Genomic DNA, 27866 nt, shown 5'->3' on the forward strand with positions numbered 1-27866 from the left:
CTGCTCTCCCTCCTCGGACCCGGTCTGTATTGACGCAACTGCACCAGAGGGTGGTTGCCCTCGTGTCGAAGCCAGAAAGCCCCACGGAGGAGACCCGGCAGGGCTGGGATTCGCTGCCGGCTCCGTCCCTTTGCTCATCAGCCTGCCCGTGGTTAAATGCAAGGAGCGCTTTGGCTTCAGCACCGCCCGCCTCGTCCCCGGCACTTGCCGCGGCGCCGGAGCTGCCACCGGCTGCGCATGCGGCAGAGCAGCGCTGCCCGCTCGCATCGGCAGACGCCCCTTTGGCACCAGGTCCCGGACCCTGCGGACACCAGAGGGAAGCACATCTGGGACCTTCCCTTAGGGCAGATCCCCAAGAGCTGCCCCGGGAAAGGCGCTGGAAAAGGGAAATGGGATGGAAAGAGGGATCCTGAGGGAGCAGCGGGGACTCACTGCAAGTGGGGACTCCTGCCTGGGGCACCGAGAAGGGCTGGACGGGTCCCACGCGGCAGCGCCGTGCCGCCAGCCTGGCATAGCAGCAGGCACGGAGCCGGCAGCACCTGCAGTGAGAAGAGAGCCTGGCCTCATCCGAACCATGGCACCAGCGGCTTCGGACCTACCTGACACAGGGGCTGTGAGCTCTGCATCCTCCTCCTGCTCTAAACCACACAGAAGCTGCTCCTTCCAGCCCGCCCTTACACAAAGCCTCTTCTCTACTTCCCTGTGCTACCTCTGTCCAGCTCTGGGACCGTCCTGGCTTCAGGACCATCCTTCTCTTCTGGAGCCATCCCATTGACTTCAGGCAGTTGCTGCTGGCACAACCCTACAGACTGCAGGGCTGGAATTAGGGGTGAAGGCCCCTTCCCTAAAGCCTATTCCCCTCCTGTTGCTGCTCATCGCCTGGTCTGCTTTTTGCAAGGCTTTAGAGGTTGCTCTTGACCCCTGGGGTTACCCTGGGGCCAGCATTAGCCCTCAGGGGCAGCACTGTCTGTACCGGTCCATTGAAGCCCTCGATGTGCCCCATCCTGAGGAGCAGCCATGGGTCACATTTCCTACGGTGCTCCCCTCGAGTCCTGGTGCAAACGTGTGCGGGAGCTTCCCATGAGCTGTGAACACACCTAAAGGGACCAGAAAGTGTGTTTTTTACAAGTTATATGCAGAAACAAGGCCTGGGGAATGATGGGGACAGTGTCCCCGTGGAGTGCACAGGGGTTTGGGGATGCTCCATGCATCAGCACTGGGCTGCAGCCTGGCTCCCAGCTGTGGGCCAGGGTTGGCTGCACTTACTGCAGGCAAACAGCACTGCCACCATCAGCAGGACCCTCATCTTCCTCTCACCCAGGCCTGGGAGGAGAAACAGGACACGCTCAGCATGGCAGGGTGTGAGGCACTGCCATTCAAACCTTGCCTCTGAAGTCAGGTCTGATCACCCCGAAATCAGAGGTGGGGAAGGCAGCCGTGCCCTCTGGCATCCGTGCTGCTGCCCCTTGGCCAGAAGCAAACACTTTGGGAAGCTGTCCCACCACCCGAGCATCTCCTGCCTCCCATCCCGCTGCTTCCAGCACCCAGGGCATCACTTCGCGGTGGCAATGCCGCTCCTCCCTGGGACTGGGGTTCTGTCTGAGAGCAACGGCAAGCAGCAGAAGCAGCTCTCCAGCATCCCCCCCCTGTGGTTTTGTTCTGCAGCAGCCATGAGCCCACCCCATGGGGGGAGTTGCTCACCGGGGGATGGCTCCGTCTCCCCTTCCTCGCTGTCCTGGGGAGCAGCCCCTCCACGTCCGGCCCGCGGCTCCCAGCTGGAAGTGCTGGAACGACTTCTCTGTCCCAAAAATGCTTTTTGCTACGCCCCTTCCCTCGCTGGCCAAACCCCTCTGTCCCCGTGGGCTGCAGCCCCGTGACGCAGGAGCCGAGACGGGGTTCCTGCCTGGCCTGGGGAGGATGCTGTGCTTTCACAGAGGAGGTTTCTCTGCTGCCCACAGAGGGGTGGTTTCAGCACGTTGTTTATTTTCACTTTGAGTGAATTCACAGAAGCACTGACATGGTTCACACGGGCAGGGGCGGAGAGAGGTGTGGATGCAGAATCCGGCCCCATGTCCCAGCTCTCATCACCAGCAGGGATGTGGGGATGTGTGGATGCGGAATCCGGCCCCATGTCCCAGCTCCCATCACCAGCAGGGGTGTGTGGATGTGTGGATGCAGAAGCCGGCCCCACATTCCAGCTCCCATCACCAGCAGGGATGTGTGGATGTGTGGATGTGTGGATGCAGAAGCCAGCCCCACATCCCAGCTCCCATCATCAGCACCGGTGCCTGGGGTAGAATCGGTGGCTCCTCCTGTAGCTCCCGATGTTTCTCTTCAGGCAAAGGGCCAGGCTGCGGTCGCACTCACAGGAGAGCTGGGAGCACCACGAGCCCTTCCCTGCAGGCAGAGGGGACCCCTGGGTCACCCCCAGCTTCGGGGGTGTTGACACCCCCTTTGCCAGGGCCCTACTCACTGCAGGAGGGGCTGCTGCTGGCCCAGTCGTAGAGGTAGCTCTGAGCTTTGGCATTGCAGTGGTGGCTCAGGAGGCTGTCGTAGCAGGTATCGTGCAGCTGGCAGCACCTATGCGGGACCTTGAGGCTTTGGGGCTCGGTTTTATTCCCTTTACCCCCTACATTTAAAGTCATGCTCGGGCAGGGAGGTGTTGAAGCCTCTCTTACCTGTCTGTGGCATCCTTGGGCTGCCCCTTGCCCCCAAAGCCACAGTAGCAGCCGTAGAAGGAGTAATGCAGCAAAGCATTTTTCCCTGTCGTCTTCGTGATCATCTTGTGCAGATCCCAAAGGCTCCCATGAGCTGGGGACAAGGCTGGGGAGGAGGGAACAGGTGGGGGTCACACTGACATCCAGCCCCACAACAGCATCTCCATCCCTCCAGCTCCCAGATGGATGCCAACCGGGCTGGTGAGGTCTAAAAGACTAGTCCATGAGCAGAGTACTCAGTGCGGGAGAGTTGTTGCATGTTTGGTGATGGGAAAAGGTCAGGAAATGACCAGCCTGGTCCTAATTTCTATGACTACACTGCATGGAGAACCGTGGTGCGAGGAGGGGCACTTACCCCATGCAACCAGCACAGCGAAGGCCAGGTTCATCTTCCTGAGAGCCCTGAGAGAGGAAACCAAACCATTCCCGTGTTCCATCAACCACTTTCCTTTGTACTTCCCCCTCACCAGGGGCAGAGATGCTCCCACCTCGGGGGATGAGAGGGTGAGGCTGTGCTGGGGATGGGAAACGATGGGAATTGGCTGGTGGAGGAGTGGAAAAAGCGAAATGAAGGGATAGGAAGAAAGATTGGAGGAATGATGGGGCCTGGGGGGCTGCACCCACTGCTCTGCCTCTGGGCTGGTGTCTCAGGAGGCTTCTCTGCTCCTGCTTTCCCAGCATGGGCCTCACTTCCCACTTGCACTGGTTGAAGTAGGGAAGGGAGGAGCAGCATTCCCACATCCCTGCTTACCTCGGGAAGCTGCCGCTCGCCTCCAGGGCCCTGCGGCTGCCTGCATGTGCTTTATATAGTTTGCTCCCTGCTGCCAGGTGCTTGTTCTACCCAGATCTGGCTGACTGCGCTCTTCTGCAAAGGAGAAGGCACCATCCTTCCCCTTTACAGGAATGCAGGGATTCCCCTCAGCGCCCTGGCTGTGCTCACAGGGCTGGTGCTGGGCAGGCTGAGCTGTCAGAGCAGCATTTCCAGCCCAAGGAGGAAGCCAACGCTCTGTGCCCCAGGCCAGAGGTGCCCGAGGGCCTTTTTCTCTGCCCTTCCCAACACCCCGCTGCTGTATCAGGGTGGGAAAGTGCATGGGCTGCAGTGAAAGCATCACTACCTGTGCCTTTCCCAGGAGCAGGGGTTATGCAGCCTCTGGATGAGTAAATGTTCACCCCCAATGTGAGGGGAATGAACCAAAACCCACGTTTAGTGATGAGTGAATGCAGCTTCCCTCTATTTCTCTTCCTGTTTTTACACCTCCCCATTGCAGCCCCTATGCAGAGCTCATTCCCTATGGAGAAACCATTCAGTCTGCCTTGGGATAGATGGGGCTTTGATGTCTTCCCTCCTCTGTGGGTTCTTCAAGTTGGCCGTATCTGTACATCAGTGTCATGGGAAGATCCCAAATCATCTCCCACATTTCCCACCACCATTATTCCCATAAAAACACCTTTTGGCTGTATCCCACCTGCCCCTTAAAGCACTGCTTTGATTTTGCTCTGAGCTGAGCTGAGCTACAGGGAAGGACAGTTGGGAGAAGCCGAAAATCCCCACTGCCACCAGGGCTCAGCACTGGGGATCATTGTTGCTGCCAAGCCCTGTGCATTTCAGCCACTGCTGCTGTTGGGATCATGCGACTGTCAGGTCAGGCTCTGATGTGGCTACAGGGTGAGATGCAAAGTGCCCCCCAGACGCAGCAGCTCGGTTGCCACCACTGCAGTGCCTCAGTGGCTCTTATGGAAAACCATCACGAAGAATCACTTTAAACACCTTTTATTACCTTTGCTGGGAAATGAAACCAAGAGAGAAAAGGGAAGAGGAAGGGACAAACGAATGGAAGCTGAGGAGTCCTTTTGGGAAGGGGGATCTCCACTCCTAACGTGTGAGTGCACTTCCTCACCCTCAGCATCACCGCACGGGCTCTGGCTGTATTCGGCCCCGACATCAGGCTTTTCTTGCCATAGCAATAGGGAAAGGCAGTGAAACCCTGCAGCCTTGCTTGCAGACCCCCCCTGCTCAGCACTGGAGTTTGCTTCCTTGGCATTTCAGCTTGAAATAGAAGAGGTAGGATTTGTTGTAGGAATGCAAAGTGCTTGCAAAGCACGAAGCCACCGCCTTGTCGCACAAGCAGGTCTCTCTCTTGCACCAGCTCTGCTCATCACCTGCGGGGGGGAAACACTGCTCTACAATGGCTTTTCTGCTCAGCAGCAGTGATGGGGCCCCTCCGGGCACCCCCGATGTCTGGAGCTGCCCAGGGGAGGAGCATGAAGCAGCGTGCCCAGTGCTCGCCCTCTCCAAGCTGCCTGCACCCCTTGTAATTCCCGTCTGTTTATCATGTGCTGTATCCTGTATGCACCCAACAGGGCACCAGACTGGATACATCCCAGGGGGGACGTCCTCCTGTGTACCTGGGGGGCTGTGGGGACTTGTAGGTGGTTCCCCAGCTCCGTGGGACCCCCGCTCTGTGGTACTCACCGCAGATGATGTCTCCATCAGCAACATCGAACTGGTAGGGGGTTATCAGGGGGGTGCACGTGCCCTCTCTCAGCTTCCTGTAGCAGCAGTCGTGGGCATGGCAGCACCTATGGGGGACACCTGGAAGGTGAAGGAGGGTCCAGCCTCCAATTTAAGGAGACTGGAAGGAGGGGATGGCCAAGACAGCAGCAAGATGTGGCTTGGGAACAGTGCAAAACCCCCTCCGCAGAGCACACCGGTGCCCAGGGAGGTTTTTGGGGCCCCCTGCTCCAGGTTATCCGGGTACTCACTGGTCGGTGGAGTCCACTGGGGTCCCTCTGCCGCCGATGCCACAGAAGCACCCGTACCAGCTGTAGGACAGCAGCGCGCTTCTCCCCGTGGCCGCCCTGATCATCTGCTCCAGCTCCAGGACGCTGCTGTGAGCCGGCAGCAGCCCTGCAGGGCACAGGGATGAGCCGGTGCGGGGCCAGGACACAGCGGCATTCCCTGTGCCTTGCCCCAGGAATGGGAATGGAGTTTGGAAATACGCACTTTTGGGCATGGGAACCATGGGAAGCACCCCCAAGCCCCTTAGGATTATGTCTGGTCTCTGCAGCTGCTCCATTCCATCTGGAGAATCATAGAGTCATGGAATGGGTTGGGTTGAACGGACCTTAAAGCTCCTCCAGCTCCAACCCCTGCCACGGGCAGGGACACCTTCACTAGAGCAGCTTGCTCCAAGCCCCTGTGTCCAACCTGGCCTTGAACACTGCCAGGGATGGGGCAGCCACAGCTTCTCTGGGCACCCTGTGCCAGCGCCTCAGCACCCTCACAGGGAAGAGCTTCTGCCTTGTATCAAACCTGACCTTCCCCTGTTTCAGTTTGAGCCCATCACCCTTTGTCCTATCGCTCCAGTCCCTGATGAAGAGTCCCTCTGCAGCATCCAACAAGATGTTAGTGCTCTCTGAGGAGGCTGTGCCATGCTTGCATCCTGCAACCCTGACCAGCTCTGGCCTTGACACAGACAGGAAAGCTGTGTGACAACAAGCTCCGGGGCCTCTTAAAATAAATATGGATCTCAGCATCCCAAATCCTCCCCACCATGACGACCTCCAGGGCTCTCTAAGTCACCTTTGCCATGCAGAAGAGGTCCCAGCCTGGCCAGGTGAAACCGGGGCACTTACCGCAAGCCAAGAGCAGGGCAAAGAGGAGATTCTTCATCCTCAGAGCGGTCCTGGAGGAGGAAACAGCAACAGCGGGCAATGAGCAGTACCCCGAGGGCAGGACCGATGCCCCCATGCCTGCGCCAAGGGCATGGAGCACGATGACATTCGTGTCACCGTGGACGTACAGCATTGTGAAGGTACCCCTGTGCCCGAGTGCACACAGATGACTCCCGATGGGGCCTTTGAGGCTGGTTTTGGGATGTGGCGCGTGGCAGGGATGTGCACAGGGACACAAGGGTTTCAGAACCGGGGCTGGGGAAGCAGCTCACAGCTGCAGCCTCCTGACGAGAGAATGGGCAATAAAGTTCCCCTCGTCCTTATCTCGCCTGCACCTCGCAGCTCCAAGGCTGCTGCTGGCTTAGTGGGTTTGCTTTATAGAGATGGCGAGGTCCAGCCCCTCCTCTGTCTGTGCTGGCGGCGCTTGTCATTGTGGAGCAGGTCTGGCCATGGGGCCCTTGGTGAAGGAGAAGGTTCCCATCCTTCCCCTTTCCAAGAAACATGAGTTTCTGCCCGTGTGACCTGTGGTGATGCTCCCTCCACCACCTCGCTTTGCTCATCTGCTCGTCGTCTCCATCTCACGCCATCTCCATCTCTCCTGGATGAGTTGGTCAAAGCCTTGGCTGTGATTTAACATCCACAGGTTTCCGTGGAGACACAGGACAAAAGGGATTTGTGCCCAGGACACACAGAGCTGGGACCACAGAGGTCGCTGCAACCCTGTTCAGCTGCAGAGGTGACGCTTTGGCCTCAGTGTTGTCCCAAGTGGGTGCTTGGCTTTGTCAGCTCACACCCTGCAGCCCCTGAAGTGGTTCCTCTTGGGTCTTTCTCTTGCACTTGCCCCCTCTCAAATCCACATCTGCATTTATTCCTTGTGTCTGTGGTTTTCCTGCCCCCAGGGCATGGGAGACTCTGTGAGTGTGAGGGGAAGGGGTCTGTGAGATGGGATCACCACAAACGTCATGGAAACCCAACTTGGAATGCTTTTGAATAGAGTTTATTCAATCACCACAGCTGAGACATGATACCAAGACACAAGGGAGGCAAGAACCTGAGGAGATAAGAAACAAAAGCTGCTATTTTCCCTGCTAAACCTCAGGGCCAGAGCAAACACGCACCAAGGTATGCAGGGCTCCACCTCGGTGATCAACCACACTCCCAGGAAGGGAATTCCGGGAGGGAATGGTAAGAACCTGGCTCAGGGGGCTCTATTCAAGAAGAAAACCCCTTGCTGAATCCCTTGAGAGCCACCCAAGCTGCTCACTGGAGGGATGTCACCTCCCGCCTGTCCTCCAAGGTCCATCCAAGGTGTTTTTCCCTCTGACCATCTATTTCCTGCTGCCAAGTGGAACAAAAAGCCATGCAAGCCCCATTAGGGAATGCTGGTGAGGAGCAGCTTGCCTGAATCCCCCCTCAAGGGTGCTGAGGGGCTTTCCCATTCATCATCTGCACATGGAACCATCTCATTGCCACTGGTTGCATTGGTTTGCATTGCAATGATGCCAACGGGTGGGTATCACAGCGACACCCAAACCCCCTCCTCTCCCCACCTGACTTCCAAACCCATGGCATCCCGGATGGTTGATCTTTCCCTTCCCACCTCATCCACACAAAACTCCCATTGGAGAAGATGTCCCCTTGGTGGTGGTGGTGGTTTCTGCACTGCTCATGCTCACACGCTTGGTTCGTGTAGGTCCTTGCCCTTTGGGGTGGGCTTGCTCATCTGTTGGCCCTCATCTCCCGAGGTTTTGGTGTGGAGTTTGACTAAACCTGTGTGAAAGACACCATCCAGGGGCTGGGATCACACAGATCGGGGCTCCAAAGGTGCCTTTAACCAAATCCTCTCACTTTAAACCCTCTCTCCTTGAGGGTTTTTACACTCTCTTCAATGGAGTCACCAACCCCAAAGCTTAAAACCCACCCATGGAAGTGGTTATCCCCTTGGAAAGATGACATTTTCCAGCTTTCCTCTGGAGCAAACATTGAGGGACATTAACCTGTGTATGTGTTTCTTCAGGGCCTTACTGAAGTGTGAATACCCCCAGCGCTTTTTGATCTGCAAAAGCATGTGGCTTTGGTGCAATATTCCAGAGCATCCCGAGGATGGGATGAGCTGATACTCAACCATCTCCTTACCTTTTAGTGCACAGGTTTGCTTTGATCTTCCCCCCCGGCAGGGTGGAGATCCCCAATTTGATGGTAGATAAGTTAGTTATTGCTTGTTTCTTGCTCCTTTGATGGGCATCTGTAAGTGGCAGAAGCATCTGATTAGTTAGAGGTGGGTTTAGAAAGGGATTAAGGAGAAGAGATGGAAATATCATCGTGATGTGGTGTGTTCCCACAAGGAAAACTGACTCAGGGCCCTGCCAGCACTGCAGCCTGCAGCTCTGCCAGCACAAAGCAAGCTTGGAAGCCCCCCCAGGGTTGTTGGTTTAGGTCCCTGGCTGATTTTGCGTGTCATTTTTAAAGGTGTTCTCATCAAAACTCATGAGTTTGGTGCTGATTTGTCCAGTTGATTCAGCATCGCTCAGGTGAAGCTGTTCAGTCACACCATTGGAAGTCAGGTCACAGGAGGGGGAAAGCCCAGTCCCGTTGCTCCCATTCCTTTGCCTTTGCTCAGGAGAAGTTCTAACGCCCTGTTTTAAACTTTCAGGGTTAAAAGAAGGTTTTCAGTATTAAAATGGGGCGAGTGGCACCGTTTTGTTTTAGGGGGCACAAGAGCTGCTGTGGGAGGGACAGGGACAACCTCGGTATCAGGAACTCTACAACATTTGGGAGGGGACCCTGCTCACCCCCACCTCGCTTGTGTCCCTCAGGATGAAGCCTCAGCCCCACACGAGGTGGAGGAGCTGCCCCACTGCACTGCTGGGGATGGTCCCTGCACAGAGGCCACACTGGGGCACAGCAGTTGTCTCCTGGCTCAGGTATGTCCCTCCTGTCTGCACCAGTGCGTCACGGCTACACCACGGAATCCTTGAATCCCAGGTTGGAAGGGACCTCAGGGATCATAGAATCATGGAATCCCAGCTTGGTTTGGGTTGAAGGGACCTTAAAGCTCACCCAGTTCCAACCCCTGCCACCGGCAGGGACACCTTCCACTAGAGCAGCTTGCTCCAAGCCCCTGTGTCCAACCTGTCCTTGAACACTGCCAGGGATGGGGCAGCCACAGCTTCTCTGGGCACCCTGTGCCAGCGCCTCAGCACCCTCACAGGGAAGAGCTTCTGCCTTACCTCCAACCTGAACTTCCCCTGTTTCAGTTTGAACCCATAACCTCTTGTCCTATCGCTACAGTCCCTGATGAAGAGTCTCTCCCCAGCATCCTTGTAGCCCTCTTCATCTGGTCTAACCTTTGCTTGCACAAAAGTGGACTCGATATCCCAGCACCCATCCAGCCGGCTCTTACTGTGTCCAATGCTGGAGTCACCACTTCCCTGGGGAGATCATGCCAGGTTGGGTGCTCTCAGTGTGGAAAGTTTCCCTCTCGGTACCCAACCCTTGGATCACCTCCGTGGCCCTACCGTGGCCCATCTCCGGACCTCCCTCCCCGGGCCCTCTCACCCTGTTCTGTGCACGGACACCACAGCTGCGCACAGGACCCCAGCACCTCTGCCCACGCTGCGGCACCACGGCTGTGCCCAGCCGCACACCGGGCCCCACAGCAGTGCTCCCGAGCAGCGCACGGCCGGCAGTAGGACCCTGCGGCGCTCCGCGAGGCTCGGGGCTGGCGGGGAGGGCGGGGCCTGCCGCGCGACCGGAAGTGCGGCTGTCGCCGTGGCAACGCGGCGCTGTTCCCCGGCGGGCGCGGGCTGTCGGGGCTGCAGGTGAAGGGCGGCGGGGCCAGGCCGGGCCGTGGGGCCGGGCTGAGGGGCCAAGGCTGGGCTGCAGGGCTGAGGGGCCAAGGCTGGGCTGCAGGGCTGTGAGCTTGGGTTGTAGGCCTAGGCCATGACTGTCGGCCCAGGGCTGGGCTCACATGTGGGGCTGGGGCCAAACTGTAGCACTGAGGGCTGTGCTCAGAGCTGGGCTGTGGGGCCGGGGCTTGGGGTGCCTGTGAGCACAGCCCCTCCCTGGCTGCAGCTCTCTGTCACAGCCAGGCACCCCAATGTAAAGTGCACTGTGTTTAAACGGCTCCTCTGGTATAACTGCTATAACCTGTGCTGAGGGGGCACAGCTCCTCACTCAGAAGGTCCCGCCACGGCTTCTGACGGACTGTTTGTTCTGGGGTTTATCCATTGAACTGGTGATATCTCCTAAATGCTGCAATGCATTGGGAGTTCCTCCTCAGAGCATACAACTACAGCTTGTTGTTGCCTTGGAGTTACTTGTTGGGGGCAGTGAATGAAGTGAACACCCTTCTCCCTCCCAGGAGCTCCAGGGAAACTCCAGTGAGTGACTGGAACAGTGTCCCTGTCCCTGCTCCATGCTCACAGGGGGACAGAGCTCTCTGTCTCCAAGCAGCTTCATGCTGGAGCTGCTCAGGGCACATCTCTGCTGGGAGACCTGGCTTTGGCTGTGCTTGGTGCTGGGTTGCTATCAGGGAGGTGGAGGAGCAATCATGCATTAAGGATGCTGGGGAGGGACTCTTGATCAGGGACTGTAGCAAGAGGACAAGGGGTGATGGGCTTAAAGTGAAGCGGAGAAAGTTCAGGTTAGGTAGAAGAAAGAAATTCTTCACTGTTAGGGTGGTGAGGCACTGGAAGGCACTGGAATGGGTTGCCCAAGGAAGTTGTGAATGCTCCATCCCTGGCAGTGTTCAAGGCCAGGCTGGATGAGGCCTTGGGTGACATGGTTTAGTGCCAGGTGTCCCTGCCCATGGCAGGGGGGTTGGAACTGGATGATCTTAAGGTCCTTTCCAACCCTAACTATTCTATGTTTCTATGATTGATTCTATGCATGAAGGAACGCATTGCTGGCAAAAGGCTGTGGAAAAACCACAGCGGCTGTTCCTTTCTGTTGTCTGTCCCATCTGGGTGATGAGTGGCGCGTGAGGCTGACTTCATCACTGCTGGAGAATGCCAAGGGATCAAGGTTGATTCCCCCCCCCCCCCGATAACTCCTGCTGAGCAAAGCATAGAGGAGCTGTGGGACCTTCTCTTTCAGGCTGGATGTGAGGAAGAAACCTTTTACACTGAGGGTGGTGAAACACTGGCACAGGTTGCCTAGAGAGGTGCTGGGTGCCTCATCCCTGGAGACGTTCCAGGCCAGGCTGGATGTGGTTCTGGGCAACCTGATCTAGATGAAGGTGTCCCTGCTCATTGCAGGGGGGTTGGGCTGGATGAGCTTTGAAGGTCCCTTCAACCCAAACTATTCTGTGACCCTATTGGACTTCTCCAAAACATTGATGTGAGTTTGTGGCTCAGTTTCCTGGGCTTCTGGACTGCTTTGTCCTGGTAAAGTACAAGTGGTCTGAGAGGACTTAAGTTGGAAAACACACAGCAGAATACAGCTTCATCTTTAATAAGGGGTTAGTATCAATCTCTGTTGAGCAGCTTTGGTAGCAGAACTCAGAATGGGCTTCTCTGTATTGAATGAGATTTACCTCAGAGGTCTTCAGAGATCTTTAGAAAGCCAAGTTCAGTCAATCTTACCCTAAAGCCCACACCAGAACTTGGTCTGTCACTGCAGGAACAGAAGTGGGAGCTGTAGAGGAGATTAAGCTCTTTAGAAGCTTTCTGGCCGGTTCCTGTAACTCTTCCCTCTACTGCTCCATCCACAGGTGCCTTGAGAAGCAATGGCCACAGCAGCTCTGCTGAACTCAGCATCATCTCAGCTCTGCTTCCCTTCAAGCACAGCAGCCTCTTCCCTGTGGTTAGACACCACCAACATGCACGTCATCAGGCCAAAATCTGCCAAGGGACGCACCAGGTCCAGCTTCAACTACTCTCAGAGCACAGAAGCCTGTCCTTGCCATGTGCCATCTTCACCACTCCCAGCTCCTCACCAGCTAGTGAGCAGCCGGAGAGCATTGTTCAGGAAACCAGCATTCCCATCCAGCCAGGTATCTCCCGAGGAGATCCCAGAGCTCCTGCAGCACGTGCCTTTGAGGACCTCCTCTTCCCTGAACAAGTACAGGGTGCTCCCCTCCATCGGCTTCAAGGGCACAGGGAGCAGCACTGTGGAAGCAGTGGCTGAACAGATCGACTGGCTGAAGGTAAGCGGGAAGCAGGAGGACATTCCAAAAGGCAAAACTCTTTCTGGAAAGCAAGAATCTGCCAGCATGTCATTGGAGAGCTCACACAAGCAATGTCCTCCTGAGAAGCCAGGAGGGAAAATGAGCCCTTCAGCATCAACTTTGGGAGGTTTGGAAGAGCTGCCAAAGGAAGAGTCGCACTTGCTGCTTGCTGTTCGCTCGCCCTCTGGGCAGAGGTTTGAACATCATTTCCAGCCCACTGACAGTCTCCAGATGGTCCTTGCCATGGCAGAGCAGAAAACATCAGCCAAATACAAGCACTGCAGTGTTGAAACAATGGAGGTGCCCCGCAGGAGTTTCTCTGACCTGACGAGGTCCCTCCATGAATGTGGGATCCTGCACAAGTCCGTGCTGTGCATCCGACAGAAGGAGCAGCACGATGCTGATCTTTAGGGTCCTTCTGCTGAGGGGGATGCATCACTTTATCTGAAAAATAAAGAGTTTGATGTTTCCTGGGCCTACTTCTTCATCTTGTCACCTTCCAAACGCTCCCTGTGAAGCAGACTTGTGTATATGTCTCGAGATAGTGTTTGAGGTGTATGTACCTGCTACATCAACAGCACTTTTCTTCACATGTGCCATCACAAATTGCTTTCTGAGCGTCACCACCTTTGTTCATTTGAAGTTGCTGATGTTCTCCTTTGAAGACTGATGTTTCCAAGAGTTTCCCATTTGTTCTTTCCTGTATTTCAGGGAGGTACCACTTCCCACAGTGGATCCGAATGCAAAGCACCTATCTGGGACGGTAGAAAAGGAGCTGGTTTACTCTGGAGGACCATTTTCAGTAGGTTATCATCATCCTGAACATCTCGAGAGTGACTGAGATGGAGCTCAAACCCTCAAACCATCCAGAAATAACACTAACAGCCTGTTAATAGATGATAGTGAAGTATTTAATGACATGACTGATGGTGATACACTTGGGAGGGCTCCACCTCTTCTGAGTAACCTCAGTGCAGCTTTTAGGAGTGTGACTGCATCATCCTTTTCGGAACAAACTGTTGTTATTTTGGCTGTGTTGGTGGGCACCTGGATTTTCCACTTAAGTTTTCCTTCTCTCCTCCAGCTCATGTGATCCATAGGTAAGAATAGATGCATAGTTATGGTGGGATGTTACAAAATACTTCAATTTAACCCCTTTACACTGAAATGAGTTAGTCCAAGAAAGCAAGTGCTGCTTTGGCATTTGCCTGAGGACTTGGCTCATGCAGCAGAGCAGGTTTTACCAAACCATCATCAAATAAAGGCTCATAAGGTGATTTTGGCAGGTTTTAGATCACTATAACATGCTTGTGCTAAGTAAACCAGATCTTTTAGGTTTCTAATGGGACTTCTTATGGTTCAGATAATTCCATCTACTAGAAAAAAGGCTCATTAGCCACACAAATGAGCTGATTTTAATGTTTTGAGGTAAACCCAACTGGTTTTTAGCCTCAGTGCCAAACCAATTCAGAGCAGTAGAACCAGAGCAGCGGCAGAATGCTCATGCTGGCATTGACCAAGAGCATCTTGTTCTAAAGCAAGTGTCGAGCAGCTCTCTGCAAGTGGTACCTTGTGAAATAGTGTTACCTACTGCTGCAGGTGACTGTGCAGCAGCAATCCTGGTGTCTTCAGGGGGAGACCAGGACACTGAAACATCCAGGTCCTTTTAGTCAAACCTCAGTGGGGAGCAAAGGATTTCAGTGTGGTACAGGAACTGTTTTGTGTCTCATTCTGTGCTAGGTGACTAACTCCCCTCTTCTGGTCTTGTGTGTGTTACTGCAGCATTTCAGAGTGTTTTCATGCTGTGTGATAGTGCAATCAATAAAACCTTTTAGGCTGAAGCTTGGATGTTAAATGATTTATGTGAACTGGAGGGGGAGCCATTGCATCTCATGGGACACAAGAAACTTAATTTGATGGCAGATACCTCAGGGAATATCCAACTAGGACTTTGCTCTCAGCACCTTGCATATGCCTTCTTGGAGCTCCTCTCTCCATCCTATATGAAGTACAGGATGGCAGGAGAAGTGCTAAGAGCCAGGGATACAGTGATCACCACATGGGTTTGAGAGGGAACAGGGGCTGATGCTTTAACCAAGGATAGAAGAGGAAAGAGCAACTTGGATCACAGGGGACAGCACTTCTCAAGCTGGAGGATATTTACTCCTCCTGAGTATCTCCATGTAAGATAAAACTGAATGAATTTGGTCCTCAAACTCACCCCAGCTCCAGCATCTCCAAAGATGGGCATATTAGTTATTTCCTTTTCTTAAATCACATTAAGTCTTGATCTTAGCTAGTGCAAGGGAAAACACCTTGTCTGCCCTAGTTCCCCTTCCCTTCCAGGGATGGTTGCAGGGGAGTTCTCAGCAGCAAGTCTGGCCCAAGAAGCACCCGGGAGGGAAGAACAGCAGTTATCTGACCCCATTTATGGTGTGGAATCATAGTAAGCTTTTAGGAATCTCAGATTCAATCAGGTGAAGTTCACCGCATCACAGGCTGCTTTGAAAAGGTCATAAATAGAAAACTCTGGATTCATGGTTGTGAATGGCCTTAGTTAAGGCTTTAAACCAACAAAGCATTGAAACAAGAAGAGCCACTGCTCAGTTAATGTTCTTTATTCCAATTCAAAGTACATTAGAAACAGCACACAGGACCAGCAGCAGCTTTCCTGCCAACTCAACCCCATCCTCTGCTGTCACCAGGTCATTCAGCTGTACTATTAAAGTAGGTGATTGCAACAAGTCTTCCACTCGCCACGCACTCACTCACCGGCCACGTTAAATAGGTTTCCAACAGAATAAAAATAGATACACCCCAGAATACAAAAAGTTTAACTTTAAGTTGTTTTTTTTTTTTTTCTTTTTTTTTTTCACTAAAGCCTTTATACAAATTGATAAAAGGGTGCACGAGTTCCTAAAATTTTAGGTACATTTTTAAATGAGCCTTTTTTTTTACTTGGTAAAAGGATCCATGTTCCTGTCTTTGAACAGAATAAGATGGCCAAAATTGCAAAGAAACAAAAGTCCTAGGTAAATTTACAATTTATACATTGGTTCTGGAAGTGATTCCTGCACCGAGCACATCCCATTTTCCCCCCAGAAGAAGAGCTGTGCACCCTAAGTTCTAGTTCAGGAGCCTCCTTCTCCCTGGAAACCAGGCTGGGAACAACCCACACAAGAATGGTCCCAACCGAGGCAAGAGCCCAAGCATGGAAGTTGTATGTCATTCCTTCTCCAGCAGGGATCCCCTGGAATGAGGGACTGCACTATGAGCACAGCGGAAGCAGAGTGCTTCCCAGCTGGGATTTGGCTGAGCCACTGAACTCCAAACTCTGGGACTGGAACAGACTGGAACAGGGGAAATGTGGCGGTCTAAAGGGGTTGGGTTTGGTCAATCCAAGCTAGCATGATTGATTGACTGATTGATACCTACCCCTATGGGTGCAGCCCAGCAGTTCTGTCCATTATTCATGCTGGGCTCCACAGCAGCATCTCAGAACCTGCCTGAAGGTGACTGACCCCCAGTCCAACTATTATTAGCATTGCATGGAGGTGAATCTAGTGATCACATTCATTAGTACAGTTCCTTTCACACTATCCCTCCCCATCCACCTACTCCTGGGTGAGGTCAAAGGCTTCACGTAAACCTCTCAAGGAGATACTTGAGCTCCATCCCCACCGGACAGTGGCCATTCGAACAACTCAAGGACAAACTCAATGAAAATGCTGCCCAGCAGAAACAAGACGGCACCTGTGTTTGCAAGAATGAGCTACTGGAGACATCCTTAGGACAATTTACGTAAGGAAAAGCAGGGCAAATCCATCAGGAAGCCAGAAATGAGGCGTAAAGAGCTCAGGGGAGCGCCAAAGAGAATGACATCCTATTTTGTACAAGTTGAGTATTTCACCCAAAGCCAGCTGCCTTGTTTGGGGTTATTTGTGTATATTTGTGGGTTCTCATTTCTTTCCTTCTGTCCATTATCTATTCAGCTGTTGGATTTTAACTGATCAGGTTAATGCTGAACATGAATTCCAATTCAAGGCAATAAAGTTTTTCTATTCATCTTCAATTTGCTTTAGGTAATTTGCTATTGCCCAGGTTTTGGCAAGTATATTTCTTAGAATTCTAAAGATCTTTCCGTTTTTAAGGCTAAACTAAGAAATGTTAAAAGCTTCTGTAAACATTTCCTCTTCCTCCCTACAAGTTGCACAATTTGAAGTCCAACTGCAATTTAAAATGAGGTAATTTTTGTATACTCAGATCTTAGAGAGTCCTTTTTGGGACTAGCTGAGGCGTGCCAATCCAAATGCTGATCCAATTGGAGTGGGAGAGCTTCCACAGCAGGGAACACACCGGCTCCAGCAGCTGTGCTTCAGTTAGTGATCTTCTCAATCTCATCCAAGTCGTCAGTATCCAATTTGCTAATCTTTTTGTCTGGAAAAATGAGAAAGAATCTTATCAGGGTTTGGAACACAGAGAAGGGAAAGCTGCTTCCTTCAGCTGGGATCATGGAGATGAGGTTTGTCTTTGGAGAAGCTGTGTGGAGACCTCAGAGCAGCTCCCAGTGTCTGAAGGGGGCTACAAGGATGCTGGGGAGGGACTCTTCATCAGGGACTGTAGCGATAGGACAAGGGGTGATGGGTTCAAAGTGAAACAGGGGAAGTTCAGGTTGGAGATAAGGCAGAAGCTCTTCCCTGTGAGGGTGCTGAGGCGCTGGCACAGGGTGCCCAGAGAAGCTGTGGCTGCCCCATCCCTGGCAGTGTTCAAGGCCAGGCTGGACACAGGGGCTTGGAGCAAGCTGCTCTAGTGGAAGGTGTCCCTGCCCGTGGCAGGGGTTGGAGCTGGATGAGCTTTAAGGTCCCTTCCAACACAAACCACTCTGGGATTCTATGACTGCACAAAACACAGCTGATGTGTGGTCAGTTTAAGGCTCAACAAACATCCAGTATATCTGCTCAGAACATAGCTAGTCAAAACCCTACAGAAATAACATTAAGTTTAGAGAAAGAAGAAAGTCTGAGGGTACGTACTAAAATGCTCCTGGATTCTGTTGAGAATGTTCATGCTGTGCTTGCTGTCTACCATGTTAATAGCCAGTCCTCGCTTCCCAAAGCGACCCGTACGTCCGATCCGGTGCAGATATGTCTCATTGTCTGGATTTCCATCTTTATCCACAGGAAGGTCAAAATTGATAACAACAGAGACCTGCTCCACATCGATCCCTGAGAAACAGAAAGCATCCAATGACACAACTATTAAACCACCTCAGAGCACGAGCAGCTGCCTCTGGCCTGACCCATGGGCAGTTTGCTCACCATACCCAAGTGTCGTGATTTAAACTCAGTCAGCTGCGCAGTCTCGCTCGCTCACTCCCCCCCTTCCTCTCCCTGCTCCCAGAGGGACAGGGAGGAAAATCGAAAGAATGTAACTCCCGTGGGTTGAGATAAGAGCAGTCCAGTAACTAAGGTATAACACAAACCACTGCTGCTACCACCAATAATAATAATGATAAGGGAAATAACAAGGGAAGGGAATACAACCGCTCACCACCCACCGAACGATACCTAGCCCGACGCAGCAGTGAACTAGCCCTTCCGGGTAACTCTCAGTTTACATCCCGGGCATGACGTGCTGTGGTATGGAATACCTCTTTGGCTAGTTTGGGTCAGGTGTCCTGTCTCTGCTTCCTCCCAGCTTCCCCTCCTCCCTGGCAGAGCATGAGACTCACAAAGTCCTTGGTCAGACTAAACATTGGAGCAGTAACTAAAAACATCGGTGTTATCAGTGCTGTTCCCAGGCTGAAAGTCAGAAACACAGCACTGCACCAGCTACTAAGGAGGAGAAAAATGACTGCTACTGCTGAACCCAGGACACCAAGTTACCCAACAGCACAACTGAACAGGACAAGGGGTGATGGGCTCAAACTGAAACAGGGGAAGTCCATGTTGGAGATAAGGCAGAAGTTGTTCCCTGTGAGGGTCCTGAGGCGCTGGCACAGGGTGCCCAGAGAAGCTGTGGCTGCCCTATTGTGGCAGTGTTCAAGGCCAGGTCTCCATATTTTGGCACATGTTTATTTTGAAGATCGAGGCTCAGCAGTTCCAAGCAGGCTCCTCACAGGATGGAATTTCTCATCTCAAGCTGCAGGAATCCTATAAGGAATCCTGTGTTTGCCCATATCATCATTATATGCACAGCCCTGGCCAGCAGGAATGACTTTAAGCACCCCAATTTATCCAGACTGGGACACTCAAGGATGCAAGTTCTTTCCAGAAGCTTATCTGTTACGTCAGGAACTGCTGCTTCAGCCCAGCCCAGCTCTGCCATGCCCTACCTCTGGCACAGACGTTCGTGGTCACCAGCACCTTCTCTTTGCCCTCTCGGAAGCGCTCTATGACCGCGGCTCTCTGCTCCACCATCATCTCCCCACTGAGCAGTGCCACCTGATGGCCTTCCTTGGAAAGCTCTGCCGCCAGCCACCCAGCTGTCTTCCGAGTCTGAAACACAAAGTGAGGTTTGTGAGCACCGAGCACCAGCAGACACTACTGGGATCATTGGGACTGACATTCCCGGAAAGGACTCACATGGCAGAAGATCATGGCCTGGGCAATGGTGATAGCGCCATAGATGTTACAGAGAGCCTGGAACTTCTCATCTCTGTTACTGCACAGAACATAGTACTGCTTAATAGTGTCCAGAGTCTCCTCCTCTCGCTTCAGTTTGATGATGTTTGGGTCAGGAACAACTTTCTGAGCAAATTTCCATACAGAATCCTCAAAGGTGGCTGAGAACAGCAGCATCTGGCAGTCCCTGGGGAGCATTCTGCAAGAGAGAGCAAAATGGGCAGGGTTCCCATGCAACACTGTCACCCCCCTTGATCTCCTGATGGGATTAAAGCCATGGGCAAAGCAGAACAATAACCTCAGCACAGTTATTCCAGTGGCTAGAAGGGCTAACGCTAATCTTACCAACACCTCATTGCTCCCTCATGGACCATCCAGACTTGCCTTCTTACCAATGAATAAACCCTGCTCCAGGGACAGGCTTTTTATTCTGTAAGAAAATGAAACTGCTTGTCACCCCCTGACACCGCCTCTATTAACCAGCTGGATTAGAGCTAAATGTATCAGTTTAATCTTGTTGCTTCATCAGTGAAGACACCACTCAAGAATCTAACCCTGCTGTCCCTTGTGTTACAGAAGAGCTGTAATTAAAGGAACCAAAATCACCTTCGGCAAGGTACAGCCAGTCCTTACCTCTGAATGCGGATGCTCTGGTCCTGATGGCCCTGGGTTGCTATCATCACATCAGCCTCATCCAACACAAACACTTTGATTTTCTTGGGATCTATGAATTTGAGCTTGGAACACCAGTCCAGCACGGTGCCGGGAGTGCCGATCACAATCTGCTCTGAGATCTTCTGACCTCTCTCCACTGTTGGGATAGAAAGGAAGACTTTTGTAAGACAAGCTGCACAGTGGAATGCTCTGCCCCTCCCTCAACCAGCCTCAACTGCTCCACTGTTGGTTTAATGTATTGCACCCAAGGAACATTGTAGTCTCATTTTCAACTCTTACAGCAGCATCACTGTACTCACACTTATTGCCTCGGACAGCATGGGCAAGTTTCAGCTCTGGATAAAACTTCCCCATCTGCTCAATCACTTTTCCTGTCTGCAGTGCCAGCTCGTACGTTGGGGAAAGGCACAAACACTGGTGGGACAGAGGGATAACATGTTTGAGATGATCAACACCACAGGCAATGCTATCACACTTGCTTATGATACCCCCTTGTCGTGGCTTAACCACAGTTGTAAATCAGCCATGCAGTCCTCGATCACTCCCCCCCTTTCCTCTCCCTGCTCCCAGAGGGATGGGAAGGAGAATCGAAAGAATGTAACTCCCGTGGGTTGAGATAAGAGCAGTCCAGTAACTAAGGTATAACACAAACCACTGCTGCTACCACCAATAATAATAATGATAAGGGAATTAACAAGGGAAGGGAATACAACCGCTCATCACCCACCGAACGATACCTAGCCCGACGCAGCAGTGAACTAGCCCTTCCGGGTAACTCTCAGTTTACATCCCGGGCATGACGTGCTGTGGTATGGAATACCTCTTTGGCTAGTTTGGGTCAGGTGTCCTGTCTCTGCTTCCTCCCAGCTTCCCCTCCTCCCTGGCAGAGCATGAGACTCACAAAGTCCTTGGTCAGACTAAACATTGGAGCAGTAACTAAAAACATCGGTGTTATCAGTGCTGTTCTCAGGCTGAAAGTCAGAAACACAGCACTGCACCAGCTACTAAAGAGGAGAAAAATGACTGCTACTGCTGAACCCAGGACACCCCTATTTATCTCCTCACAGATCACCCTGAGTGATGCAAGGCAGGGACTAACAGGAACAAGTTGTGAGCAAAATCCACATCGTTTGCATTAAAGATGCTTTGCTAAGATCCCCAAATCTCCATTACCTGCTAAGCAACATATCACAGAGATGGGTTCATCAAACTGTGAATTCACTATCAAAGGTCTCAAGAGAAGCCCAGCTTCTTCACTAGGTGGCATTTCACCACCACATGCCCCTGAAACACTCACATCCCAGATTTACCTGTGGATACTTGTTCCCAGGCTCCACACGACTGAGCATGGCCAGGACAAAGGCAGCCGTCTTGCCAGTGCCGGACTGAGACTGTGCAATCAGGTTCTGTGGGCTGCAGAACACACAGCAACAGGAGCTCAACCAGAGGAACCACCCAGACACGTACTCGCAGGGTTGAAGGACACCAAAACCCCAGCGAGTGGCACTGTAATGCCTTTTAAGAGCTACCACTGCTGGGCAATGGTGCTACCCTTGCCAGCTACACTCCACAGGGCACAGGTGGTTTCTGACCTTTACCAACTCTCATGGAGCTTCAGAAGGAAAACCTGTCAGTACTTTTCCATTTCACACATCTCCCCCTAGTGTCTTTCCACTGAATGCATTTCAGCTCAGGGCACAGAGAGGAAATCCACAAAGCACCTCAACTGCACCCACCCACCCAGGATTTGTGCATCTCCATGAGTTTCTACTCTACACCAAGTAGGAAAACTGGACTGACGTCAGCCAAGCACTATGGCATTGCATGTTCAGTACCAGCCCCAGGAAAGGGGCAAATCCAGGGTGCCACAGAAACACCACGGCACTGGAACCCTTTCATCACAGCCCAGACAGCTACCCCATCCCCACCCTCCCATCCAGAGCTCAGTAACAGCACAAAGTATCTTTCAAATCCTTCCTGCACTGGAAGGGAGTACAGGATGTGTACATACGGCTCAGCAAGCATCATGGGCAGCGCATTCTCCTGTATCTTAGATGGTCTGTTGAAGCCCATGGCATAGACTCCTTGCAGGAGCTGTGGTTTCCTGAAAACACAGAAGATTTTAGACTGTCACTGAGAGCAGAACTGAGAAGCAACTGTGACAAGTGGCACACATCAGTGTGTACTCCAGGCGAGAACCCCCCCCCGTGTGCTGGGCTGCACCTCCAGAGCATGAGCGGCAGTTCAGGGAGGGGATCCTGCCCCTCTGCTGTGCTCTGAGGAGAACCCCCCTGCAGCCCTGATCCAGCTCTGGGGCAGCAGCACAAGAGGGACGTGGAGCTGCTGGAGTGAGGCCAGAGGAGGCCATGGAGATGCTGCGAGGGCTGGAGCAGCTCTGCTCTGGAGCCAGGCTGAGAGAGCTGGGCTGGGTCAGCCTGGAGAAGAGAAAGCTCCTGAAGGGGAGACCTCAGAGCAGCTCCAGTGCCTAAAGGGGCTGCAGGAAACCTGGAGAGGGGCTTTAGACAAGGGCCTGTAGGGACAGGCTAAGGGGAATGGCTTTAACCTGCCAGAGGGGAGACTGAGATGAGCTCTTAGGCAGAAGCTCTTCCCTGTGAGGGTGCTGAGGCGCTGGCACAGGGTGCCCAGAGAAGCTGTGGCTGCCCCATCCCTGGCAGTGTTCAAGGCCAGGTTGGACACAGGGGCTTGGAGCAAGCTGCTCTAGTGGAAGGTGTCCCTGCCCGTGGCAGGGGTTGGAATTGGGTGAGCTTTAAGGTCCCTTCCAACACAAACCAGTCTGGGATTCTGTGATGTACTAAAGTACACTTGAGTTTCAACTGTGTACAAAAAGGTAAGGAAAAAACCCCTTGCAACTACCCTTTCTTTGCACCCACTACAATCGCAGCAGTGAAGTCTCTGCCCAGACACAAGAAGTGACAGCAGGAGGTCTGGAGAGGTTTGCAAACCCCCTCTCTTTACTCAGTGATGCTGCACACCTACCTTCCGCAGCCACTTGGATAACCTTGTGTCAGAGCTCTAAGGCTGCCACTGGCCTCCTTGTTCTAAAGCAGCTTTCCCAACAACCCAGGAATCCCAGAGCAGAAAGCATTAATCCTCTCCTTTAGGTGAATCCCTTTTTCTCAGCTACACCTCATTTTAACACCAAAATTCCCACTCCTTGAAGACTGAAATATGGGGCAAAGCAACCTCAGCACACAAGGAACAGAATGAAGTGTAACATCATGAAACCATTGGGAGGACTTCAGGAAGCTGTGATGGATTCTGCAATACAAACTGTCACCTAACAGCAGGGTGACACTGGCTTAGTGCACAAAACTGGCAACTGATAATTAGCTTAGCTCACTGTGACCCAGTGATCCATAGCTTACCCCAGCACTCAAACCTAAGGCTGTGGTGACACTGCTCGTCATCAGATGCTCATCAATTGCTTTCTGGCCTCAGCAGGCACTTGTATAGACAGGAGATCCAAGAATAGCCTAAAATTCAGGTGCCAGTGAACTCTTAGCTGATGACCTCCGAGGGCTCACTGGAGCGCTGTGGTGGTGCTCAGAAGCAAGGGCTTTCCTTTCAAAGCAGGTTACAGGTTTCCTGCCCAGCACTGCCTGTTATTAAGAACTTCCCATTCAGCCCAACATGCTTTTAAAACCTCCCATATTCCTTTCAGATGATGGCTGAACAAAAGCTCTTTGAAAATGTAACCCTATGCTGCTCAAAAGCAAAGACACACAAAGCCCAGCTCTGCAACAGTTGCCAAGGATACACCAAGCCCCAACAAAATGAAGCCTCAATTAGTCTGGCTGGGCCCATCATTAACTCCCTTGGATTGTTTGGCTTCTGGAAGATGGGAATTAGGCTAACAGGCTGCTCAGGAGCTCAGGTTTTCTTTGCGTAGACGTTCAACCACTCGCATTAAAAAAGCAAAGTGACATCCTGACATTTCCCAGTGAAGCCCCATGGGCTCCCTTTTCCCTGTGGAGCTTACAGAAGAGCAACAAACCTAAGATCATCAATAAAAGCAACAGGACAGCCTCTGTAGCATGTTATGTCTTAAATACAGCTCCCACTGCTCTGGAATCTCCACTGGAAAAGGTATTCAATAGGGAGTAGTCTTTCCAGTAGATAAATCCGATATTGCTGGCAGAGAAGAGATAAGCTTTTCCCTTTGTGCTATTCACTGCTGCTGTGGGACCTTCGCAAACAACCAACAGAGAACAGGAACAGAAGATGGTTGTGTTCATTCCTTCCATAAATAAAACAAAGATCATGTATCCCAAAACACTGCTGGAGTGCTGGAACACCTCCCTCCAGTGCTCCCATATTTGCAGGAGCAAAATGATGGTGCCTCCAGCACATAAAATGTCTCTCCGCAATTCACACACCTTGGTGGGACAGCATTCCCTCCTCTCTTCACCTGAGCTCTGTAGTGGATTTGAAGACCAAAACTCACATGTTAAAACTCAGAATAGTGTTGCTAGAGCTGATGATAGAAAGCAGTGCTGGCAGGAATTAAAATGAGCTTGTTTTGGATGGAAGCCTTTACAAGGCACAAGGATAAAATCATTCTCCTTGTTTTTTAAATCATCAATTTAGTAGGGTCAGGACAAAGGGAATGGCTTTAACCTGCCAGAGGGGAGACTGAGATGAGCTCTTAGGCACAAGTTCTTCCCTGTGAGGGTGCTGAGGTGCTGGCACAGGGTGCCCAGAGAAGCTGTGGTTCAAGTCCAGGTTGGACACAGGGGCTTGGAGCAAGCTGCTCTAGTGGAAGGTGTCCCTGCCTGTGGCAGGGGGCTGGGACTGGATCAGCTTTAAAGCTCCCTTTCAACCCAAACCATTCCATGATTCTGTGATTCCATACCAACAAATGAAATGCTAATTTATGAATGATAAATGTGCAGTAACTTGAAGCAGACAGCCTATCTCCTACCCAGCCAGGGAACATCTCAGGACACAAGGAGAGACTCCAGCTCCAAATTCCCATCTGCTCTTGCAACCTCACCACGAGTGAGTCAGTGCAGCTCTCCCTGAGCTCAAGAGCAAGGCTTCCCACGACTGAGTGGGCCAAACAATACACTGCAAACCCCAGTCACGAGGGAGCCTGCTTCATGTTTCTGCTCCAAAGTTTAACAGCTCAATGCAGAGAAGCCTCTGGCTCAGCCCAGCACGACCCCTCCAGCAGCTCTGCAGCAGCCAGCACTTACAGTCGCAGCTCCTCAAAAGACTTCACGGAGTAGAGAGGGGATGTGGGGTCCCTCTGCAGCACCTCCACCTGGTTTGTGGTGTCAACCAGGTTGCTGCGGATCAGCTTGTTCAGCAAGGACTGGGCAGCTCTGTCCTCTGGGGAGACAGAAGGGAGAAGAAAACACTCAGTCCCAGCCTGCTCCACTGGGCTCTAACTGGCTTTACTGAGCCAGCTAAAAAGGACAAGGTGGATCCAAACACTGATGTTCTCCATTACAGAGCAATGGCATAAGCAAACCTGAGTGAGAAATCTATCGCAATATCCCAGATTCCCACTTAATAGCTGGGAAGACAAACCAAAGTGAGCACTGGTTTAAGCCGGGGCTTAACAGATATGGAACACAAGCTCCTTGAATACCGAACTTAAGATATGATAAGCTCAGGATGTGACTGGAAGGCAGGACAGGGTCTGAAGCCTCACTATCATCCAACATGTGGGCAGACAGACACCTTTTAGGGCTCTTTTTTTTCCTTTTTAAAGGAAGTTTGAGGACAAACTGGACTTTGAAAGATGCCCAGGCTGAAATGCAGCAAGGGCTGAGGAAAAATGAGCACAAAGCAGGAGGTTAAACTGCTGCACTGAAGGGTTCTGCTAATAAAGCTGTCTTCCTACACCAGCTTCTGAAGGATTTAAAGCCATTACCCACCTCTTCAGAGCCACCTCATAAGCACAATGTGTTGGTTGCTACAGCAATTCCAGCTCCCGGTTATCCAACTGCTCCTGCAGCCAGACCTGCCTCTGAGAATACTGCTATCCCCTTATTCCTCTCCACTCTAATCCAGGATGCTCCCAAGTTATTACAGGACCCAATGGCCTTAAAAGCATTATGGAGGAAGAACATGTCTTACAATTAAGTCCCTGAGGCAGGATAAAAGCTCAGCCATCCCGAGACATAAGGCAGGCTTACTTTAAGTACACACAAAATCCATTTCCTTCCAACATTCCTTGCCAAAGGATTTTCCAAGGCAGCACTTACCCTTCTCCTCATCCTCTGTCTTCTCAATGTTGTCATCTGCCTTGACAACAGCACCTAAAGCCAAACACGTTTGGGGTAGATGTGAGCTCAGGCCTCAGCAACTGCCCACCCCAAAGAGTTTTAAGGTTCCAAGACTGTGGGACAAGCTACAGAAGGGCTCATTTCCCTGATGGGAACAGCTCTGCTCTGTTCGGCTGTGGAAGAAACCCAAGGTATCACTTGCTCTGTGCGGCCAAACTGCTCTTTATCAACCACACAACAGATTCTGCTCTTTGAATACAGCAAACCAGCACTTAACAGGTTAGCCCAGCAGAACCTTCATGTGAGGCTTTTAATCTTAGCTTTATATTTCCCCTTTAGGAATTTGGCAATGGAAGAACACTGTCCCCTTTCTAGCACCATTCCAGTGGCTGTCACTCACCATTGGCATCTGGTTTGGATTTTTCCTCCTTCAGGTGTAAACTGCTCAACTACAGACAAGGAAGAACACAACATCAGAGCTGTTCTGGCTTTGGACAAGGGATGTAGGGACAAGACAAGGGGAACGGTTTTAACCTGCCAGAGGGGAGACTGAGATGAGCTCTTGGGCAGAAGCTCTTCCCTGTGAGCTCTCATCCAGGACCCACCACCAGCTAAAACCACTGCACAGAGCCCACCAAACCCCTGTGCTTGCAGGGAAATGGGATGAGGTCCAGGAGGTGAGCTTCACTCCATGAGCTTGAACAGCAATATACAGCTTTCTCCAAGCTGTAACACGGAGAAGGGGGCTGTTTCCTGACCCTGCATCTCCACACTCCCACAGCTCTGCGCGTGGCTGGAACCGGAGCCAAGCACGGCCCCAGCAGTCGGACACGGTCCCGCTCACCCAGGGCTGGTCCCACCGCCCAAAACGTGCTGGGGAGAGCAGCCCGCGGGCCCAACCACGACCCAGGGCACGAACCAACGCTCTCCAACCCTAAACTGCAGCGCGGGGGAAGAGAAAACCCCAAACCCCACAAAAATATCGCTCTTATCAGAAGAAATGAGAAGAAAAAGGGGATTTTGGGGCTCCTGGAACGCAGCCCGCAGGGAGAACGAGCAGCAATGGGGCTGCGTGTGCATGGGGGTGCGGGGCCTCGAGAAAGGAACGGGATTTGAAAGGAGAAAGGAAGGCGAATAAAAGGGGTTTTACTGCTCCCGAAGCAGAGCCCGGGCCCGGGGCGGTGCTGCCGCAGGGCCCCGCGGCTGCGGCACGAACAAACCGGGGAGGAACGGGGGCTCCTCCGGCGCAGCGCTCGCTGCTCCAGCGCCGGGCCCCGCAGCCCCGGCCCCACTCACCGACTCGGCCGCCGCCTCCTGCTCGTCCACAGCCAGGGCCCAGGAGTCGGTGGCCATGTCCGGGCCGCGGCTGGCACCGGGCTCGCCCTGAGCAGCCGCAATGGCGCCGGGAAGGGGAGAGCGCCTGCGCCGTCCTGGCCCCGCCAGCACCGCCCCTCACAGCCCCGGCCCCGGCCGCAACCGCGCTGTGAGGCCCGCGTTCCGGGAGCGCCGCGTTCCGGGGGCGGGAACAGCGATGGGGGTGTGGGGTGTGTGGTGTGCGGATGGATGGGGGTTAGGAGTGGATGGAAGGGGCAGGAATGGGTTGGGGGGCAGGAATGGATGAGGGGGGCAGGAATGGATGAAAGGGGGAGAAAAAGATTGGGGGTAGAAGTAGCCGGGGGGCAGGAAGGGATGGGAAAGGCAGGAATGGATTAGGGGATAGAAGGGGAGGGGAAGGGTCGGGAATGGATGGAGA

The 27866-nt window shown here is 52.7% G+C and overlaps 4 protein-coding genes across 4 annotated transcripts; 1 reads left to right on the forward strand and 3 right to left on the reverse strand.

Moving 5' to 3' along the window:
- Positions 1-176: 176 nt before the first annotated feature.
- Positions 177-1306, reverse strand: LOC308227997 (basic phospholipase A2 A-like; the record flags this gene model as incomplete). The annotated part of the gene is made up of 4 exons (XM_080631018.1): positions 177-301; positions 433-539; positions 974-1097; positions 1267-1306. 4 exons carry the CDS (start codon positions 1304-1306, stop codon positions 177-179), a joined length of 396 nt encoding a protein of 131 aa, XP_080487144.1.
- Positions 1307-4731: 3425 nt separating this feature from the next.
- Positions 4732-6390, reverse strand: LOC308228173 (phospholipase A2, membrane associated-like; the record flags this gene model as incomplete). Its single annotated transcript, XM_080631341.1, has 4 exons — positions 4732-4877; positions 5191-5297; positions 5481-5625; positions 6354-6390. 4 exons carry the CDS (start codon positions 6388-6390, stop codon positions 4732-4734), a joined length of 435 nt encoding a protein of 144 aa, XP_080487467.1.
- A 5730-nt stretch (positions 6391-12120) lies between these two features.
- On the forward strand, positions 12121-12972 carry UBXN10 (UBX domain protein 10; the record flags this gene model as incomplete). The annotated part of the gene is made up of 1 exon (XM_080631082.1): positions 12121-12972. The coding sequence occupies one exon, from the start codon at positions 12121-12123 to the stop codon at positions 12970-12972; it is 852 nt and encodes a 283-aa protein (XP_080487208.1).
- A 2184-nt stretch (positions 12973-15156) lies between these two features.
- On the reverse strand, positions 15157-27537 carry LOC308228094 (ATP-dependent RNA helicase DDX19B). Its single transcript, XM_080631202.1, has 12 exons — positions 27410-27537; positions 26514-26562; positions 26093-26146; positions 25076-25211; positions 21871-21963; positions 21170-21272; positions 20159-20273; positions 19818-19995; positions 19146-19383; positions 18896-19058; positions 17595-17786; positions 15157-16998 (listed from the first exon to the last, which is right to left on the reverse strand). Exons 1-12 carry the CDS (start codon positions 27464-27466, stop codon positions 16937-16939), a joined length of 1440 nt encoding a protein of 479 aa, XP_080487328.1. The 5' UTR covers positions 27467-27537; the 3' UTR covers positions 15157-16936.
- Positions 27538-27866: the final 329 nt, after the last annotated feature.

The sequence above is a fragment of the Psittacula echo genome, assembly GCF_963264785.1.
Source record: "Psittacula echo genome assembly, chromosome: 17".
Classification (NCBI taxonomy): Eukaryota; Metazoa; Chordata; class Aves; order Psittaciformes; family Psittacidae; genus Psittacula; species Psittacula echo.

Excerpts from the sequence above, each read along its gene's own strand:
- LOC308228094 (XM_080631202.1), bottom strand. The coding sequence starts at position 27,466 with ATGGCCACCGACTCCTGGGCCCTGGCTGTGGACGAGCAGGAGGCGGCG. Across the intron at positions 21,964-25,075 it reads TCTTTTGAGGAGCTGCGACT|GAAACCACAGCTCCTGCAAG; the intron begins GTAAGTGCTGGC and ends CTGTGTTTTCAG. Across the intron at positions 17,787-18,895 it reads CACGAACGTCTGTGCCAGAG|GGATCGATGTGGAGCAGGTC; the intron begins GTAGGGCATGGC and ends TCTGTTTCTCAG.